This window comes from Primulina eburnea, chromosome 1 (assembly GCF_022965805.1).
Source record: "Primulina eburnea isolate SZY01 chromosome 1, ASM2296580v1, whole genome shotgun sequence".
In the NCBI taxonomy this organism is placed as follows: Eukaryota; Viridiplantae; Streptophyta; class Magnoliopsida; order Lamiales; family Gesneriaceae; genus Primulina; species Primulina eburnea.
In genome coordinates this window covers 64258853-64277291 of record NC_133101.1, presented here as the reverse complement: position 1 = coordinate 64277291, position 18439 = coordinate 64258853, and the positions used below count along the sequence as shown (strand labels likewise).

The 18439-nt window shown below is 35.6% G+C and overlaps 2 protein-coding genes across 3 annotated transcripts in view; one reads left to right on the top strand and one right to left on the bottom strand.

Annotated features, from left to right (window-relative positions):
- Window positions 1-18439, bottom strand: part of LOC140841510 (histone deacetylase 19-like) — a 79012-nt gene that overhangs the window by 40259 nt on the left and 20314 nt on the right. The gene's annotated exons all lie outside the window — the stretch shown is intronic.
- Window positions 1743-16852, top strand: LOC140841324 (chaperone protein dnaJ 10-like). 2 transcript variants are annotated; one of them, XM_073208647.1, is made up of 11 exons: window positions 1743-1930; window positions 2037-2148; window positions 4490-4549; window positions 5378-5460; window positions 5572-5731; window positions 6940-7069; window positions 13845-14003; window positions 14416-14594; window positions 14676-14756; window positions 14855-15013; window positions 16434-16852. In XM_073208647.1, exons 2-11 carry the CDS (start codon window positions 2062-2064, stop codon window positions 16524-16526), a joined length of 1191 nt encoding a protein of 396 aa, XP_073064748.1. In that variant the 5' UTR covers window positions 1743-1930; window positions 2037-2061; the 3' UTR covers window positions 16527-16852. The 2 variants fall into 2 exon arrangements, with proteins under 2 accessions (XP_073064748.1, XP_073064741.1); XM_073208640.1 differs by having other exon boundaries at window positions 1744-1948.

Here is an 18439-nt window from a genome sequence, read left to right as displayed (position 1 = left end):
TTGACAAGCATCTTCTCCGAATTTTCTTCTTCACATAAAATGAAACATGTGGATAATTGAGTTGTCTAGTTGTGATATTTTTTTCAGAATATATTGACCAAGTAGTTTGAGAGATATGGTCAAAATACTAGAGCATGGTAAAACTGCCACTCCTTCGGTAACTTTAATTGTTGCTTAATTTGATCCCAATTGTGAGAGGATTTTTATCTCATGCTTGCCACCAATATTGTAGATATTAACATCAACTTTCTACAGGTCCAAGAATCATCTTAATCCCATTTGCAACGCCAAGGTTATTCTTGTTTTATCGAACCTGTAAAAATAGTAAAAACTTATAATTACACAACAACTTATATTTTATACAATTTATTATAAAACATATAATATTTAAAAATTTAATAAAACAAAAACTATATATTTATATTATAAAACATTTAATTAATGTACAATTTTTATGTTTATCACATCCCCGTTCAGGGCGACATACATGGTGAAATTATTATGTCTACTTGCATCTGACTTATAGTATCTGACTCGTACTCGATTCGTTCAGATTTTAGATAATTATTTATATTATATTATATATATATATACACTTTATTGCATGTTTATGTTTCAGGTCATATCGTGATTGTCGCTGTTTGTGTAATGATGCAAATGATAAACATGGTTTTAATTATATTTGTAGGCAATGACTTATTTGATGAGATAATAAATTGAAAAAATAAAGATAACATTATTATCTTTTAAACTCAGATTATTGTAAATTTTGAATAATACAATGATGTTGAATCACATTTATCGCACCAAACAATGACTTATAATAATAACATATAATATAGAAAGATTTATGTTTGACGAATTTTATAATACTTATTACTTGTAGAGTTGTAGTTATTATTCAAGCGTGCGAGATGTATCAGCATGTCCTACTATATTTGAATGACCAGTTTGATCGAATTGATATTGTAAGGTCTTTTTTGAATTATTGTGTTTAATTTTTGTTCTAGATATTTAAATAAAAAATTAGATATGTCAAAAGATGATATGAATATTATTGCCGGCCATAAGAGAATTCCGTGTAATTTTTTTATTTGATTTTTAATATTTTTTTTATTTTAAAATTTTAAAGATCAAGATGATCTTGGTCGTTGATTAATGACCAAATAATCTCATTCAATCTTATATATATATATTTTTAAAAATCACTTATTATTAATTTTGATATTTTAATTTTTTACTGTTAATTTTAATAATTTAAAATTGTCAGAAAAAATCTGCACGGACCGCTTACATTATGCCCCTTCGAGAAATTAAATGAGAGACCCATTGTACACATAGATGGTAATGGGGCGAGATGAGTTTGTCATTCTTATCTATGTTACTGAATTTCACTCCTATCATATCCGTCCCGATTTTAGTTTTTTATGGTGGGAATGAAGAAAAACAATGTATATATGATGGGTCTCCACTCTTCCTTACTTTAGCGATAGCGATGGTTCAGCAATTCTGATTGTTTTTCCATCGTAGTGCAAACTATTTCGTCATATATTTTCTCGTATCATTTAACTTTTATTTTAAAATAATAAAAAACGATTTTCTTCTCTATTTTGTTCGTTGATCGACGCATATGCCAATTGCCATGATCAGTTAATATGGTGATGGTTTTTTGTTTGGTGGAAAAATTAAGAGCGATTTTTCTACAGCGGCATGTGCACGTGTGAGTGTGAGTGTGAGTGTGAGTGTGAGTGTGTGCGAATATATCCGCGTGGGACCTCCGCGTTCTCCAATCTCTTACGCGGAAAGAAGTTTTGGCTAGTAAGAGCTGACGAGGCCGGGGTAGTCAAAAGGACGGGACAGAAAAGGTCAATCACCCAACCCCATTCGCTGGATTCTACACTTCTATTCCCGTAGCGCTAGCTAATTCTTGGTTCGATCCTGAATTTTGGTACAGTTCTTCTGATTATTGTGCGTATAAAATCTGGAACTCGTGTAACTTAATCCAGTTTGTTCATTAATCAATTGAGTGCAATCAGGGAAAGAAGAACTTGTTCGAGATCCATGGTGAAAGAGACGGAGTACTACGATGTGCTGGGTGTGAGCCCTTCCGCAACTGAGTCACAGATAAAAAAAGCGTATTATGTTAAGGTGCGGTCGATTCCATAGCTGGGATTTATTGGGCTTTCTATTTTTTATTTTTATATATAGACATATTTTTTCCGTTTCGGCTAGGTTTTCTTTATCGCTGTCAATTATCATAATCACATCCGGGATGGTTTGCCTAATGCGGGACTGATGAAAATATGGTTAGAATTTGACGTGAATTTCCATGCTCTATCCTCATCGACCGCGCACGATCCGTTTCATGGTTACTTAAACTATTAAACATTTTCTGTCTATCAGGTGTCTGTTTGATATGCAAATTGTCGGTTTAAATTTGAATTTTGTGGTTCAATCATAAAAATCTTCACGAGATCAACCTATTGCTCAATGTTAAGAAAACGACAAATATGAAGTTTTTATTTATTTATAAGAAATGATATTTTATTGATGATATAATAAGAATTAATTACATCAGCGGACTGGTGGTCCATTGTCAATAGAAAGTACATAATGTCAATATTGAATCAATGGTACACATAAACCCAATCTCTCAATATATTTGAGATCGACACGTTCCTAAATTCATCATGAATGCTTGATCCACATAGCATCTTCCCAGGGATGTGATGGTGCAACCTCTAAAGTCTCAACCACACAGGTTTATGATTTAGATGCTTCTTTGTAAAGAGACTTGATATGAAATTTCGTGCCACTTAAGGATGTATATGGTCCAACTGGCTGTTTCTATCCAACGACCTAGATTTGGTGCCAGAAAACTGAGGGAACAATTTGAATTTTTTTCCTTCCGTTATTCGTGTTATTCGTTATATCATCGAGAAATACAACTCTTATCCATTTTTAGTTATTTTCACATTAAGCTGTTTTCCTTGTTTGATGACCCCCAAAATGCTTTTGGTGCGATCACAGGGGGGGTTTTGTTTATATTATTTGGATGGATGACATCCAACTCGATGAATTAGCTTGAACAATAGGATTCGTGTGATGTTGCCAAGGAAATGGGACATTATGATTGTTTAATAATTGGTTTGCCATATGTTGAACTTCAAACCTTAATTACTAAGTTAATATGAAAAGTAAGAAACATTTCACTTTTGTTAATCAAAAGGACAAAAGAGAGAACGAGGCAATCCTCGACTCCATCTTCACTAGCACATTTACTTTTTGTTTCTTGCATTCGTACTTACTATGTATGAATTATTCTTCGAGGTTTAAAATTAGGAAGGAAGAGAGTGAATAGAAATCAAAATTAATGTGCTTAGAATGAACACAAGGGATGAGAAAAAGCTGCAAAACGTCAGTCATTGGCTCTAGCTTTTCTTGCTCAACTTTTAATGTTGTGATATGGATTTTGGACTTAGTTACTAAGAGTCTATGGAATGCACATTGAGTCTCAAGGCAAAACGGTGCACAATACTCATGTGTAGGTGCATGTTAGGACAAAAACACAATTGTTTAGCTGTGAATGTGCTCTGGCCAAGAAGTACGTGCAATGACCATGAACCACGCGAGTTTAAGGCTAATAGGTGTCACAGAGGTAGAATTTTTGTATTGAAGGTAATGTTCAGTGAGGCAGTCATATTTTTTGTTATACCAATGAGTATTTATTTTTATTGTTTGTCAGCAGTTTAAAAAATGCATATGTGATGATATTCACTTCACGATCTTTTTCGTACATCCATAATCTAGAAGATGATGGCTAGATGAATGCTGCTTTAATTTGCTTCAATAAGTTGCATGCCTTGACATGGCTCATGAGTCAATCTGTGCTCTTCGCAAGTTTAATCGATATGATTGGAGCTTGAAATGGTTTTTGAAGCGAATTTGCTGGGCTTACCTTTCGATTGGATGAACCATATTTAAGAAGGCAGAGAAGAAGCCAATATATTAGCTAGAGGAGTCTTATTTTTCGAGTTTTATTTAGTTACTCCCTTCGTTTGTGCAATAGATTGTTTTTTTTTAAACACTTGGTGGTGGAGGTTAGAGATCTCGAACATGAGACCTGTGTCACTATTTGACACAATTAGTGCCACTTGGGCTGCGATAGATGGGTTTCTAACCTGAGAAAAGATCTTATACTTTGATCTACATGGAGTTTATAGAACAAGACTTGACACATTGGGTTTGGTAGAGAAGTTTTTTTAGAACAAGTATATCTTATATCATGGTTTTTTGTTGATGTACACGTTTGAAAGATTAATTTGATAGCTTTCTGTATAATCTTCTTGCTTTTCTATTTTTGGAGTTATTCTTTAAAAAAATTAGGATTCTGAATATCCTTTTTATACGCTGCAATTGCAATTCACGTGCTAATATACTATGCCATTTATAACCCTTTTCAATTGGCCGATGGTTTAAAATGTCGCAGGCTAGACAGGTTCATCCAGATAAAAACCCGAATGATCCCTTGGCGGCACAAAATTTTCAGGTGAGATCACCACCTTTGCCCTTATTATAATTTTTCTGTTGCTTTTGTGTGAGAAGTGTGTAGACTTAATTCATGATGACTTTTTTTTAACTATTCAAAGCACGCTATGAATGACTTTGTCCATGGTAAAAATACTTGTGTCTAGGTTGGGGTTTAGTTACTGCAGTGCCAGCATACTTATAAATTTACTGTATTGAATTTAACATTTGGTAATTTAAAAATCATTCGAGCTTCTGTTCTAAACCCGTAACTATTTTTAACATTTTACTCTCTTTTAATTTTTTGAACAAAAAATGAAAGGAAAATCTTTTTGCAGCTCTAATTAACATGAGACTGTATTTGAAATAATAGTTCGTAACATTTGCGGCAATTTTGGAATGATCTAACTTGTGAGATGTGAAATATTGACCACCAGTTAATCTGTATCACTTCGTCAAATGAATATGCAATCACATATGCAAAGCAATATGATTTATGTATTTAATTAAGTTCTTTTGTTCAACATGCATATCAAAACGGTTCACGGCATAAATGGTTTTCAATAAACTTGTCATATTCAAATGATAAAATCTAATCGGAGATGGAAGAGCAGTGAACAAGTGTTACTGTTATCTGAGATTATGTGTTTGATACTTCGATATGTGTTGATAATGGTTATTGACTTTTGCCTTCTCTTTTCAACAAAATGATCATAAACAAATGGTAAAATATAGCCAGAGATGGAAGAGCAGTGAACAAGTGTTATCTATTTGAGATTATCTCTTCAATATGTGGTGATAGTGGTTATTGGTTTTTGCCTTCTCAGTTCAATACCTTTTTTTATACCAGATTCTGGGCGAGGCCTACCAAGTGCTAAGTGATCCTAAGCAGAGAGAAGCTTATGATGCTTATGGGAAGTCAGGAATTTCAACGTACATAATTTTTTATTGTCTTTAGCTTTTTCCTAATTATGGTTTTCTGTTCTAGCGATTTCTATTTATTACCCAATTTTGGTAATGCTTTTCTTTGTGAATTTCTTTCAGAGAAGCAATTATTGATCCTGCAGCGATTTTTGCCATGCTTTTTGGAAGTGAGCTTTTTGAGGAATATATTGGCCAGCTTGCCATGGCATCTATGGCTTCCTTGGACGTTTTTGCAGAAGGTGAAGAATTTGATGCCAAAAAATTGCAAGACAAGATGCGGGTATAACCTCTGATATTTCCTTGTTCGTAGTGTATATTTTTCCTACATGTGTGTGCTATCTTCTTTTATTGTCATGATTTTAACACTAGTATGTATTCTAGAAGGATTACTAGGGGAAGATGGGATTTGAAGGATCAAGAGTGAAATAAAGACCTGGAAATTGATTATTCCCAACTATTGTATGATTCCTATGAATCCATATAAAATTTGGATCTGCTTGACTTGCCAAATTTAATATTCTATCCTGCAATGTAGCATTATGAGTGCTATATTATCAGACTACCCCGTGGTGTTTAAAGAAGGGCTTATAATTTTTATTGTATTGAAATGCAATCAGAATACAAAACAAAAGGCAGAAGCCTCTGAAAAGAAAAAAGCACATGTAGAATGATAATGGAAAACATGACTACACCAGCGGTCCAAGTTGATCCTTTTGAATGAATGTCTCGAGGGTCAAATTCGGCTAACCACACTCCAAAGTGGAGAACATCTTTCATATTATCATCAGCTATGCAGTCACCAACTTTGTTCCTTCTCACAGTATGCATCCACAAGAATCAACTCATTTTTTTATTTTAAAAATTTTATGAGAACCTACTCTATGACCAGGGTACACTGTTTAGAGCAAAGTTATTACCACTTTTACACAAACTTGTGACCAAACATGCACAATGTCCTCAAGGCATAGCTAAACAATGCATGCCAACCGATAACCTCATAAGCAACCATAAGATGTTGGTAGGGCAGGGTTACACCCTTACACAGCCATCCTTTTCAACTTCAGTCTTCCCTCTTATGGCTTTGCCCAGATCATCTGCTTAGAGTTGTATTTCTTGAGCCAAAGAAATCAGCATATAAGCACAGGCAGGAAGGATCAGATGTACTAGATGGATTACAATCCAGAAGGAATTTTCAATTCTGTGGAATGCGAAGAAATACTTTTTCTTTGAAGCAAACTGTGGGAAAGCAATTTGCAAAATGGTTCGAAATCTAAATACCCTTTCTTCTTAAAACTTCAATTTCCAGCTATCAAAATGTGAAGAAGTTACTTTGCTATGTGCATGCATCATTAGTCAGTGCTTGACCATCAGAAAGTTGAAATAAGTATGGAGTTTTATCCTTACCATTAGAATATTTTATCCTTACCATTAGAATATTAATATTATAGCTTTTCTGTATTCTAATGACCTTTTTTCTTGTTATTTTAGACGGTTCAGAGGGAAAGGGAAGAGAAGCTTGTTCGCATACTTAAAGACCGGCTCAATCTTTATATCCAAGGCAACAAAGAAGACTTTATTCGGCTGGCTGAGGCGGAAGTGTCAAGGCTTTCTAATGCTGGTAACACATCATCAGCTATCATATTTTCTGCTCATACATGTTATCTTATGGATTTGTTATTTAGACCAATGGAACCACAGTATCATTTTCAGCACTACTTATTTCATATTTTCTCTCAATAGCTTTTGTGATTTTTGAGAAAGTGTAATAATATTGATTTATATGTCTGCTAACATATTTTTTTTTATAGAAAACGATATATTATTAAAATTATAATAATTTGGATTACATCAGTGAACTTCTAGAAGTTCACTGTCCTAAATCGGAAAAATAAAGCACTAAAGCACAAGCCAATCATATGTAAACAAAATCCCATTGTCTAAGCAAATCGAAAACAGAAACATTGTCGAATTCTCTGTGGTTTCCAATCCATTGGGCCACGCTAATCTTTATCTTCTCCAGCAGTTTTCAACAGTTGTTTCTTTTCCTTCGAAGATTCTCTTGTTTATTTCCAACCAAGTTGTCCAACATAGGCACTGAACCACGACTCTCCAAAATATTCCCCCTCTTTTACCAGTTGGTTGTCCCAAATCCATGCTGAACAATTCTTTTGATGATTTCGGTATCACCCAAACCAACCTCATTTCTTGTAGCGCTCTAATCCACAGCTCATACGTGAAAGGACAGTGAATGAGCAAATGTTCCCGAGTCTCAAAATCATTTTTGCATAGAACACACCAACTCGGTGATAATGCAATCCCTGAGCATCTTTTTTGAATCATCTCCGAGCTTGGTAGCTTACCCAGAGTGGCTGTCCAAGAGAAGAACTGAATTTTGGTAGGAACCGGTGTTTTCCAAATATAATCGAAAAGATTGAATTTTGGGTTTAGATTATTTGAGAAGAATGAGTCATAGAAAGAACTAACAGAGAAAATACCCGATGAGTCCCCATCCCACTGAATGAAATCTTCCACTCCCTCAACTAATCTAGCCGACTCTAAGACTTCTAATAGCCCTGACAACTCATCAATCTCGTCATCTCTCAGCCCCCGTCTGAAATGGAAATCCCAAGAAAGGTTACGATTTAAATTATCAAATGTTGCATAAAATGAAATGGGCATATTGCGAGGAGAAGAAAGCTGAAATAAAGCTGGGAAACAAACTTTGAAAGAACCTTCACCCACCCAATTATCTTCCCAGAATCTAACCTTGTTCCCTCCCCTCACCTTGACTAAAACTTTCATTTTAAAAGCTGGGTGTATCCGGGAAATAAACTTCCAAGGGCATTTGTACGTCACATTTCTCGCCAAACCCGCATCCCACCCATTTTCTTGCAATCCATATTTACTAACAATGATTTTTTTCCATAAGGTCCCTTCTTCTTTGAAAAAACGCCACCACCTCTTCCCAAGCAAGGCTGCATTTTTAAAGCCGATGTTAGCAATGCCCAACCCCCCTCTTTCCTTTGGCTTACAAACCTGATCCCATGCGGCCAAATGTATATGTCTGTCTCCATCCGCTCCATCCCATAGAAAATTCCGTGATATCTTGTTCATCGACTCCTCAACACTTTTTGGGACCTTAAATAATGACAAGTAATATATCGGGATTGAATTCAAGACTGAAAGAATCAATGTTAATCTTCCACCTTTGGACAGAAATCCTTTCTTCCATGCAGCGAGTTTTCTGGACAGTTTATTAAGCACCGGCTGCCAAAACAGTTGTTTCAATGGGTTTCCTCCCAAAGGTACCCCCAAATATGGAATAGGCCATGACTCTTTGCCACATCCCATTTGTGTTGCCAACCTTTCAACTTCAGATTCTTCACGATTAATTCCTAACAACGCACTATTTTCCCAATTAATTTTCAAACCCGACATTTTACAGAAAGTTCTTACCACTTGTACCAAGATTCTTACGTGGTCTTCTTTTTGTGCGAAAAAGAGTGTGTCGTCCGCAAACTGTAAATGGGATATCTCAATCATTTCTCTTCCGACCTCAATTCCTTTGACAAGATTCAATTCCTTAGCTTTTTCTATCAATCTTCCCAAGACATCTACAACCAAGTTAAATAAGAAAGGTGATAATGGATCTCCTTGGCGCAGTCCTTTAAAAGCTTTGAATTTTCCTCTTGGCCTCCCATTGATCATGATTGAAAATGAAACATTTGATACACATCCTCTTATCCGTGATCTCCATTTTACTCCAAACCCTTTCTTTGATAACACAAAGTCTAGAAAATCCCAACTGACGTTGTCATAGGCTTTTTCAAAATCCAATTTCAGCACCCATCCTTTTTTCCTCTTAATCCTAGCCTCTTCGAGCAACTCATTTGCTATAAGACCACAATCCAAGATTTGTCTCCCTTCGACGAATGCATTCTGTGATTCTGAAATCGTCGACTCCATCACACGTTTCAATCTCTCTGTCAAGACTTTCGAAATTATCTTATACAAACTCGTTATTAAACTGATAGGTCTGAAGTCCCTGACTTTATGAGAATCTACTTTCTTTCTAATCAAGCATATATAAGTTTCGTTGGTGATTCCATTGATGATTCCATTGTTGAAAAATTCATGAAAAACCAGCATAAGATCTTTTTTGACTGTTTCACAACAATGCTGATAGAAACTCAAAGTAAATCCATCAGGCCCCGGGCTCTTTCATCCGTCACATTTAAAGACCGCTTCTTTGACTTCCTCCTCTGTAAATTCTGTTTCTAAGCTTCGGCTCATCTCATCTTCAATTGGACACCATTCAACACCTTCAATACCCCAGCATCTTGCCTCATGCTTACTATACAGTCCCTGGAAAAATTCAGAGATAATTGAAACAATCTCATCGTCACTTGTTGTGATTGAACCATCGTTTCTTTCGATTCTGTCAATAGTCACCTTACTTCTACGATGGTTTAGAATGGAGTGGAAGAATTTTGAGTTTTGATCCCCTTCTTTGATCCATTTTAACTTGCATTTTTGGTTGTCTATCTGATTCTTCAGTCTTGACATCTCCTCATACATCAGTTTCGCTTCTTTTCTCTCGTTGACTAATCCTTCCAAAGCCTTTCCTTCACCCTCCAACTTGTCAATTCTGCTTATTTTGTTTGTTAAATCTGCTGCTTTCAATTCCAGTGACCCAAAAACTTCTTCGTTCCATTTTTTGATGTCACCCTTAATTGACTTTAGTTTCATCATAAGTCTATATCCCGCCCATCCTGTTGGATTCGAATCAATCCACCACTGCTGAGTTAAGTTTTTGAATCTTTTGTCCTTTAACCAAACATTCTCGAATCTAAAAGGCGTCGGGCCCCATTTGTTTTTTGTCAAATCTAAAACCAGAGGGAAATGATCCGACGTTATTCTCGGTAAAATTAATTGTCTGAAGAATGGGAAGATTTCTGTCCATCCTACTGTGAACATGAATCTATCAAGACGACAACATATAGGTGAAGCCCTGAGATTCGACCAAGTGAATTTACCATTTAGGAGAGGAGGGTCGCATAACTGAAGTTCATGGATCAAGCTATCGAAACAATCCATACTTGATGTCATAGAGCGACTGTTAACTTTCTCACTAACTGATCTCACAACATTGAAATCTCCCCCCAAGCACCATCTTTCTCCACAAATGACTCTCAAGCCTGCAATCTCATCCCAAAAATTATTTCTTAAGCTCGGGTGACATGGCCCGTAAACAGCTGTAAACCACCAGTCGTTTTGGGCATCATTTTGAATATGAATTGATACTGAGAAATCCCCAATCAAATTGTCCTTGACCTTTATTACTCTTGGATCCCACATAACGAGAAGCCCCCCCGATCTTCCCAACGAAGGTAATGTTACCCACTCCACAAATCTTGAAATCCACAGACTTGAGATTAATCTCCTATCCACTATCTCTTTTTTTGTCTCCTGTAGAATAATAATGTCTGGTTTTTCTTTGGCAATTATGGCTCGAATCAATCCCCTTCGAGTGGCTGATCCACTCCCCCTGATATTCCAAGAGAAGACTTTCATTGGATCAATTCCGCGGCCCTCTTGTTCTTACTTTTACTGAAACCAACACTCTCCATCATCGATCGACACCCATCAAAGTCATTAAAATCCACTCTCTTTAAACCCATCAAACTTAAGCACTCATTCGAATCTACGTGATTGAACTGATGTTTCTCCGGACTACCAATATTCTTACCAACATCCACCCCCTCGTGATGCCCTGTGATTTTATTCCCGGATAAGCCCATCTTTAAACCCACTGAATTAATTTCCCGCCCATCCGAACCCTCTACCCTTACCCCCGACCCGATAAATAAATCTGGAACAGGAAGAGATTGGGAAGGAGAATGATGTGAATTAGAGGAGATGGGTAAATTGCCTACCTTGCTCGGAGAATCTTCAAAAAATTCGCCCAAATCATCGAATTCCAGAGATATTCTTGTTGAATAATCCGAATAATCGGAAATGTGACTGTCGGCATCGCTAAAAGCTCGCCCATCATTTGAATTATCATCCATAGCTCCGTGATAAATTTCGTCCTCCCAAATTCCGTCATCCCCGAGAGTTGTATCTTTGTCAATATGAATGATTGAAATATTTGAATTGACTTCTTTTGGCAGTGGATATGTTTCTTGAATTGACTGCACTTGTTTCCTGCGATATACATGCTTGAACTTCCTTTCGACGTGGCATCTTTCCTCTTCAACTTTTTGATGTACATTCTGATGAGATTCAAGATTGTTTGTAGAATCAATCTTGACCTTCTGAAAATCCTTCTCTTCTTTCGGCTTTAATTTTTTGAGAATCTTGATGTGATTCCCTCGGTTCCATGGCTCTGAAGCACAGTTCCTTTCTCCTGAATTCTCACCTTTCTCGACGATCTTCAGATCAATTTTTTCTTTACAATTTATCGTGGTTGCAGTCTCACAATTTTGATTAATCCTGACCGTTCCGTCTTGGTTAACAGTTGGATGGATTGTGGTGTTTTCCTCCTGTCTTCTTTGGATATCGGTCGTTTTTTCCACAATTGGACCGTTTTCTTTGAAGTCTTTGTTGATTCCCCATCCTCTCACGGTTCTAACTCCCTCAATCACCACCTGTGCATAAGACCTTTTCTCGTACCTGCCATACTCTGATACTTTGACTGAGTCCACTATAATGCGTATGATCAAGGGTCCTCTTTCAGTCATGATCTGAAGATTTCTATTGATGAAACCTCCTTCAAGACCCACAACTTTTATTTTTGCTGCTGATAAATCTCGTAATAGGATCGTGTCTTGACTAATGCATAGCAGACCTCCACATTGATCACCAATACTCTTAAAAAGATTAGTGGACCATAAGTCCCAAGGTATTCCTAATAAACGAATCCAGCTGTTACAACACTCGAACACTTCCTCTTCGCTGTTAATTTTCTGATTCCATTTCTGAAAAGATAAGGTGACTTTGTTTTCCAGAAAACATTTCTGAATTCTTAAATAGAACGAAGCATCCTCTTCATTGTGAGGCCACCAAACTGCTTTGTTGGCTCGGAACGGAAACACTTCAATCCTTCTCTGGACCGCCTTTCCAAGAGTTTTAGTCACCAACTCCCACGAAATGTTGACACAATCCCTAGGAATGATAATAGCCTTACTCCAATCCTTAGAAATCCTATCTTGAACTTGATCTGATTCTTTCACTACCAGGAATCTGTTGATCCTACTATTCTGCCAAACATTCTGCTTCTTTTGAGGTTGATCCTGCTGCTTATTATTAGCTCTGAAATTCAATGCAGCATCCCTTGTATTCATCCTAAATCTGCTCAAGTTATTAGCCATCCATTTCCACCCCCCGTTGAATCGACCGCTTGGTATGATGATACGTTGAGTCTTGCTCCTCCAAACTAACTTAGATATTTCTAAATAACTTCCTCGGCCGTTAACAACTTTTTGCAAAGAAACCACTGCTTCTCCACCTCTAAATCTGTTGAAATTAGGTGTGGATTGTGGCTTGTTAATATATTCCCATAGCTTTGCTATAATCCAATCTAAACTTTCCAGGTTGATTTCCAGAACGTAACTTGCGTTTCTAGTCCTTTCAATCACCAAAACTGTGTTACCCCTCCTACCCCTGCTTAATAGGAACAGTTTTTGTTCGACTTTGATCTCGCAACATGATTTGAAGTCAAACTTGAAATTCCCCTGATACATTTCAACTGTTCTCAGAAGTGATGAGAAATATGAGGCTGCTGAGAAAACGCTCGAAGGACAAGGGTATGGGAAATGTTAAAAGGTCGGGTAAGACAAAACTAGGGATGTCGGAAATAAAGAGGAAGCTTGATCGAAGCTACACGGTAAGAAGGACGATAAAAGAGAAAAGAAATGGTTTGGGTTATTGGGTTTTTAAATTTTTTTTTTTTTTTGAATGGCTTTGACGCCGCCGGCCGGTTAACGGCGCCGGAGTCGAAAGATAAAAACGAAACAAGCGGCTCTGAGGTTTTAGGGGTTAAGGAAGGATCGGTGAAGAAAACCATTTGGACGGTGGTTTGAGAGGGGAGGGAGCATTTTCAAAGAATTCTCTCACTAGGGCTTGCGATATTGTGAACGCCTCTCTGCTAACATATAATGTTTTTTGTTTGTTTAAATAAATGCATAAACATCTGATGTATATGTTATTTGGGGTACATATGGTTGGCATGGTTTTGTTCCTACTTACTTGTCAAGTTGCAATTTTGGATTTTACTTTCGACTATAATCTGCTACCATTCACATTCACCTTTATTAATTACTGTTCATCTATCAGTCAGTTACTCCATTTGTAGCAAACCTATTCTCATCTGGTAAAATGTCCTATCACAGCTTATGGTGTGGATATGCTGAGTACGATCGGATATATCTATGCAAGACAGGCTGCAAAAGAACTTGGAAAGAAGGTAATCTATTTGGGTGTGCCATTTATTGCTGAGTGGTTCAGAAATAAAGGACATTTCATCAAATCCCAAGTAACTGCTGCAACAGGTTAGTCTAGTCTCGCTGAGTGTTTTACCGATTTTGAATTTTCTTTGCCTCATTGCCTGTATCGAATACATGCTTTGTTTTCTTATGTTAATGGCTCTGCAGCTCAGATTTATGCTTCCAAGTTGGCACCTTAAAATTCTGTTGCTCGAGGCTTTTCGGGATAATGTGAAACACATTTAAGAAATTGTTTTTCAAAGCTTATGTTGTTTGAGCCCAAGAAGACAGTGTATTTTAGGCTTTTAGTTCTAACACTATACTATATGCTATTAGGTAATAGGAAACTTGTAATGTGGATAGAAAAATCACTAAACTAGTGCTACATCATGTTGGGAGGAGATTCTGAGTGTGCACCAGTTTTTCCATGAGGCTTATGATCACTTTCCTTCATTTCTGACATAATATTCATCCTTAGGTGCAATTGCTTTGATTCAACTACAAGAAGACATGAAACGACAGCTCAGCGCTGAAGGAAATTACACGGAGGAGGAACTTGAGGAATACATGCAATCACACAAGAAGCTAATGATTGACTCTCTCTGGAAGCTCAATGTGGCTGATATTGAGGCCACCCTCTCACGTGTTTGTCAGATGGTTTGTTTTGGAGTAGCACCTTTTTTTGCATCAATTTTTTATTGCAACTTGATGGCTGTAATTCATTTATGTGCTCCTTAGGTTCTGCAAGACAGCAATGCAAAGAAAGAGGAGCTCCGACTGCGAGCAAAGGGCTTAAAAACCCTTGGAAAAATTTTCCAAGTAAGAGATTCCCTGAAATCTGAATCCTTGCCAATTTCCCCTTGGGTTTTTGTTAACTATGGGAGATGGATATGACGTGAGTTTTTCTTGTTCTTCAGAGAGTGAAGTCAAGTAATGGAAATGAGAATGCAAACATTCGAAGTGATCCACTCCACAAATTGAGAGGAAGGGAAGCAAATGCTAACGCTGCTTCTTGGAACACATCAGCCGAATCTTCAAATAATGAAGAATTGTCATACAATGCATCTGCATACCAGGTGTGGCCTTTCCCTTCCTCTCCCTTCACACCACCTCTCCCCTTGATGATGGTTTTCTGTTGAGCTGATCTCATTCTGACTATTCTAATGATTGGGTAATTACATTGGGCATAGACTAAAATTAGGTTTGAGTAAACACTTTCTACTTTTCTAACATTACGTTGATCTATGCTGTTGGAATATAAAAATTCGTGTTTACATGCCTCATGATTGATGCATTTGCAGCCAGTAGAGTTATCCTAAGAAAGTCTTGAAAATTTATTTTACTTTTGAAATGTTTGGAGGTGCGGACTTGGTGTATATATGCAAAATCCATTCTAGTGTGATAATTTATCTAGAACATGGGTGGTGCTTTGGGGTAAAAAACACACGACATTTTTGAGGTGTATGGAAAGTAATATATGTACAGTCGTATTTACTCAGTACCTTCGTGCGTACCAAGTCATATAGAATCTAAACCCCCCCTTCTGCATCTAAAATCCAAACATCATCTTGTCATCAAATTTAACGCATATATGTTGACTTTCACGTATACTAATTTAATAGAAATTAAAACCCCTTGCATGCATTTCTATTCTGAATATGATTACATTTACATCTCATTCTTAGAATTTTAAGTTCATGTATTATGATTCGCGTGTAGGTGTATACAATTATTTTATTTACACGTTTATAAATTTCAAGATCCACTGGTTTTAAATCTTTATACATCAATACTAAGTTTTTAGAATTAAATTCAAGTATTTAAAAGTTTCAAAAGTAGGACTAAATTCTAATTATATTTTTCTAAGTTTACTTAAACCATAATGTATTAAAAATATGCCTATTATTGGCATCATTTGAAATTCATGCTTTCCCCAAATTAAATTCTCTCCATCCAAACTCGATCTAAGATTCACAAGGATTTAATTTAGCAATGCTCGCGAGATTTCTGTTTTCTAAAGAAAAAAGAAGTTAAATACGCTGAAATGTGTTGTGCAGTTGTAAACCTAGTATATGCTATCCAGTACTTCACAGGAAATTCTATGAATTCCTTTAATGAATTAAATATCTAAAAACCCCGATCAAATATTTTCTAAAATTCATTCCAATCGATGCAGCAGCAGGCCAAAATTTAGTGTGCTTTCGTTTCCACAAAATATCATCTGTTGGTTAAGACTTTATAAATCTGTGTGTGCCGGGTTTTAGAACAAGATTGGTGAAATATTTTTTAGATTGAAAAACATGCATTTGCTAACATTTCACATACATGGCATTGTGTGATAGAGTTTGCACCAAGTTTATTTGCATTAAATAATAAAAGCAATAATTTATTTGCTTATAAGTATTATATTTTGCGTTATTTGTAATACTTTTTAAATTCCCGTTCATGATATTCATCTCCTTTCGGCTATTAACGTTATATCTGTGAACTTTTCAGAGCCCATATGTGGAGGCTCCCCATTTTCCTGGAGCTCATCCTAGCAACTTTCCTATTCCATCTGCACCACCGGGTGCTCACAAACAACCATAAGTATGTGTAGTTAATAATGTCCAAGAATGTGAGTGGCAGACTCGCTGTGGATGTTGGTATGTATTTTTCTTGTGCATCATTTCTTGATTGAGGTTGTATCATATGTATAGATCTTATAGAGTCTAAAGACGCCCCATTTCGATGTGCTATGGTATATGCAATTCGTCCAAGATAGAGATGAGGTGCTGTAAAAGTTGTCATATCCTGGCACAACCTTGGTTGAATTCTTGATGTAGTACAACTGCTTTGAGTTATTATGCCATCGTGTTGAATTTAACTCAACTTTAATTTTGCTATATAATAATGTAATAGACGTGTTTTCAGTTGCGATCGATCACATGAGGAGAAACAGGCTCGGTGAAAGAGCCTCGCCTTAGGCGGCCCGAGTATTAACACAACTATGTAGCGATATTATTACCTTCTTCGGTTTTCCTTTTCCCGCGGTCTTTCCCCGTTCCGTGCTTAGTTTAATTGGCGTTGACAGTTATATAAGTTATAACTAATCTAAGTCAAATGCAGCATTACACTGGACAGAGAGGATTTCTCTGTATCTTTTTTTTTTTTGAACATAGGATTTCTCTGTATCTTATATACTGAATTATTCTCTTTCAAGCAGGAAAAAAAAGAAATGATTCAAATCAGCTCTATTATTTGTCAACGATTTCCTGAAGTATCAGATGAGATACATAATTCTTAAGAAATGATTGGTACATTGGAATGAATAAGTAAGGAATGAATCATTCCGTGATTGGTATCGGAATAAATGAAATTATTTTAATAATAATTGATAATTAATAATGCTCTAGTAATTATTATAAAATTATTGATATTTAGTTTAACTAATAACACCCAATTGGTGTTACAACTAATGTGGGTGTTACAACCACCTGTTATGCCCGTCAACAGGCGTTCCAATTATGAAAAATAAAATAAAATAAAATTCGCATGCTAGTGCGGGCGTGCATGTGCAACGGGAGGCCGTGGGCATGGCCTCCCGTCCCCTGTTTTATATTATTTAATTTTTTTATTTATAGGTTACCCGACTAATTTAAAAATAATTTTATTTCAATTTATTTTAATATTTTTTTAAAAAAAACCTAAAATACTCCACAGATCAACTAGTTAACATTTATATTAAAAATAATAATATTATATTTATTATTTTATACATAATATTATAGTAAACTATTATTATTATTATTAATAAAATATTTTTGTAAAGAATAAGAATGAGAAGTGAGAAATAAAGTTTATTCTCACGTTATTCTTTCATATCAACCATACTTTTAATTTCCAGTCACGTCTTGATATTTTAGCGTCTTTACAAGCTAACAATAATAATAATAATTTTCTCAATTGTTGGTTTTGACGACACTACTTACAACTTTTTAATTGCTTTCATGTTATGCTTCTTACTACGATTATTTTTTGTTTTATATATATATATATATATATATATATATATATATATATATAGTAGCGAACTATTCAAATAGGCACATATAAAATTTGAGTTCAACTCGATTAAATATTCAAGAAGGGTGTATTTTATATTTTAAAATGTATGTCGTGATTCGAATAGTAGTACATCTAGACCCAATAAAAAATAAAACAAAAAATAATCGTAGTAAGAAGCATAACATGAAATACACACACACACACACACACACACACACACATATATATATATATATATATATATATATATATATATATATATATATTAGCGAACTATTCAAATAGGGCACATATAAAATTTGAGTTCAACTCGATTTAATATTCAAGAAGGGTATTTATATTATATATATATATATATGTTTAAAACTAAAATAGAGTCTAAATCGAGTTTTTTGAGCTCGAGTAACATAATATTTTAATTGTTATCGATTCAAACTCGAGTTCAGGTATATATA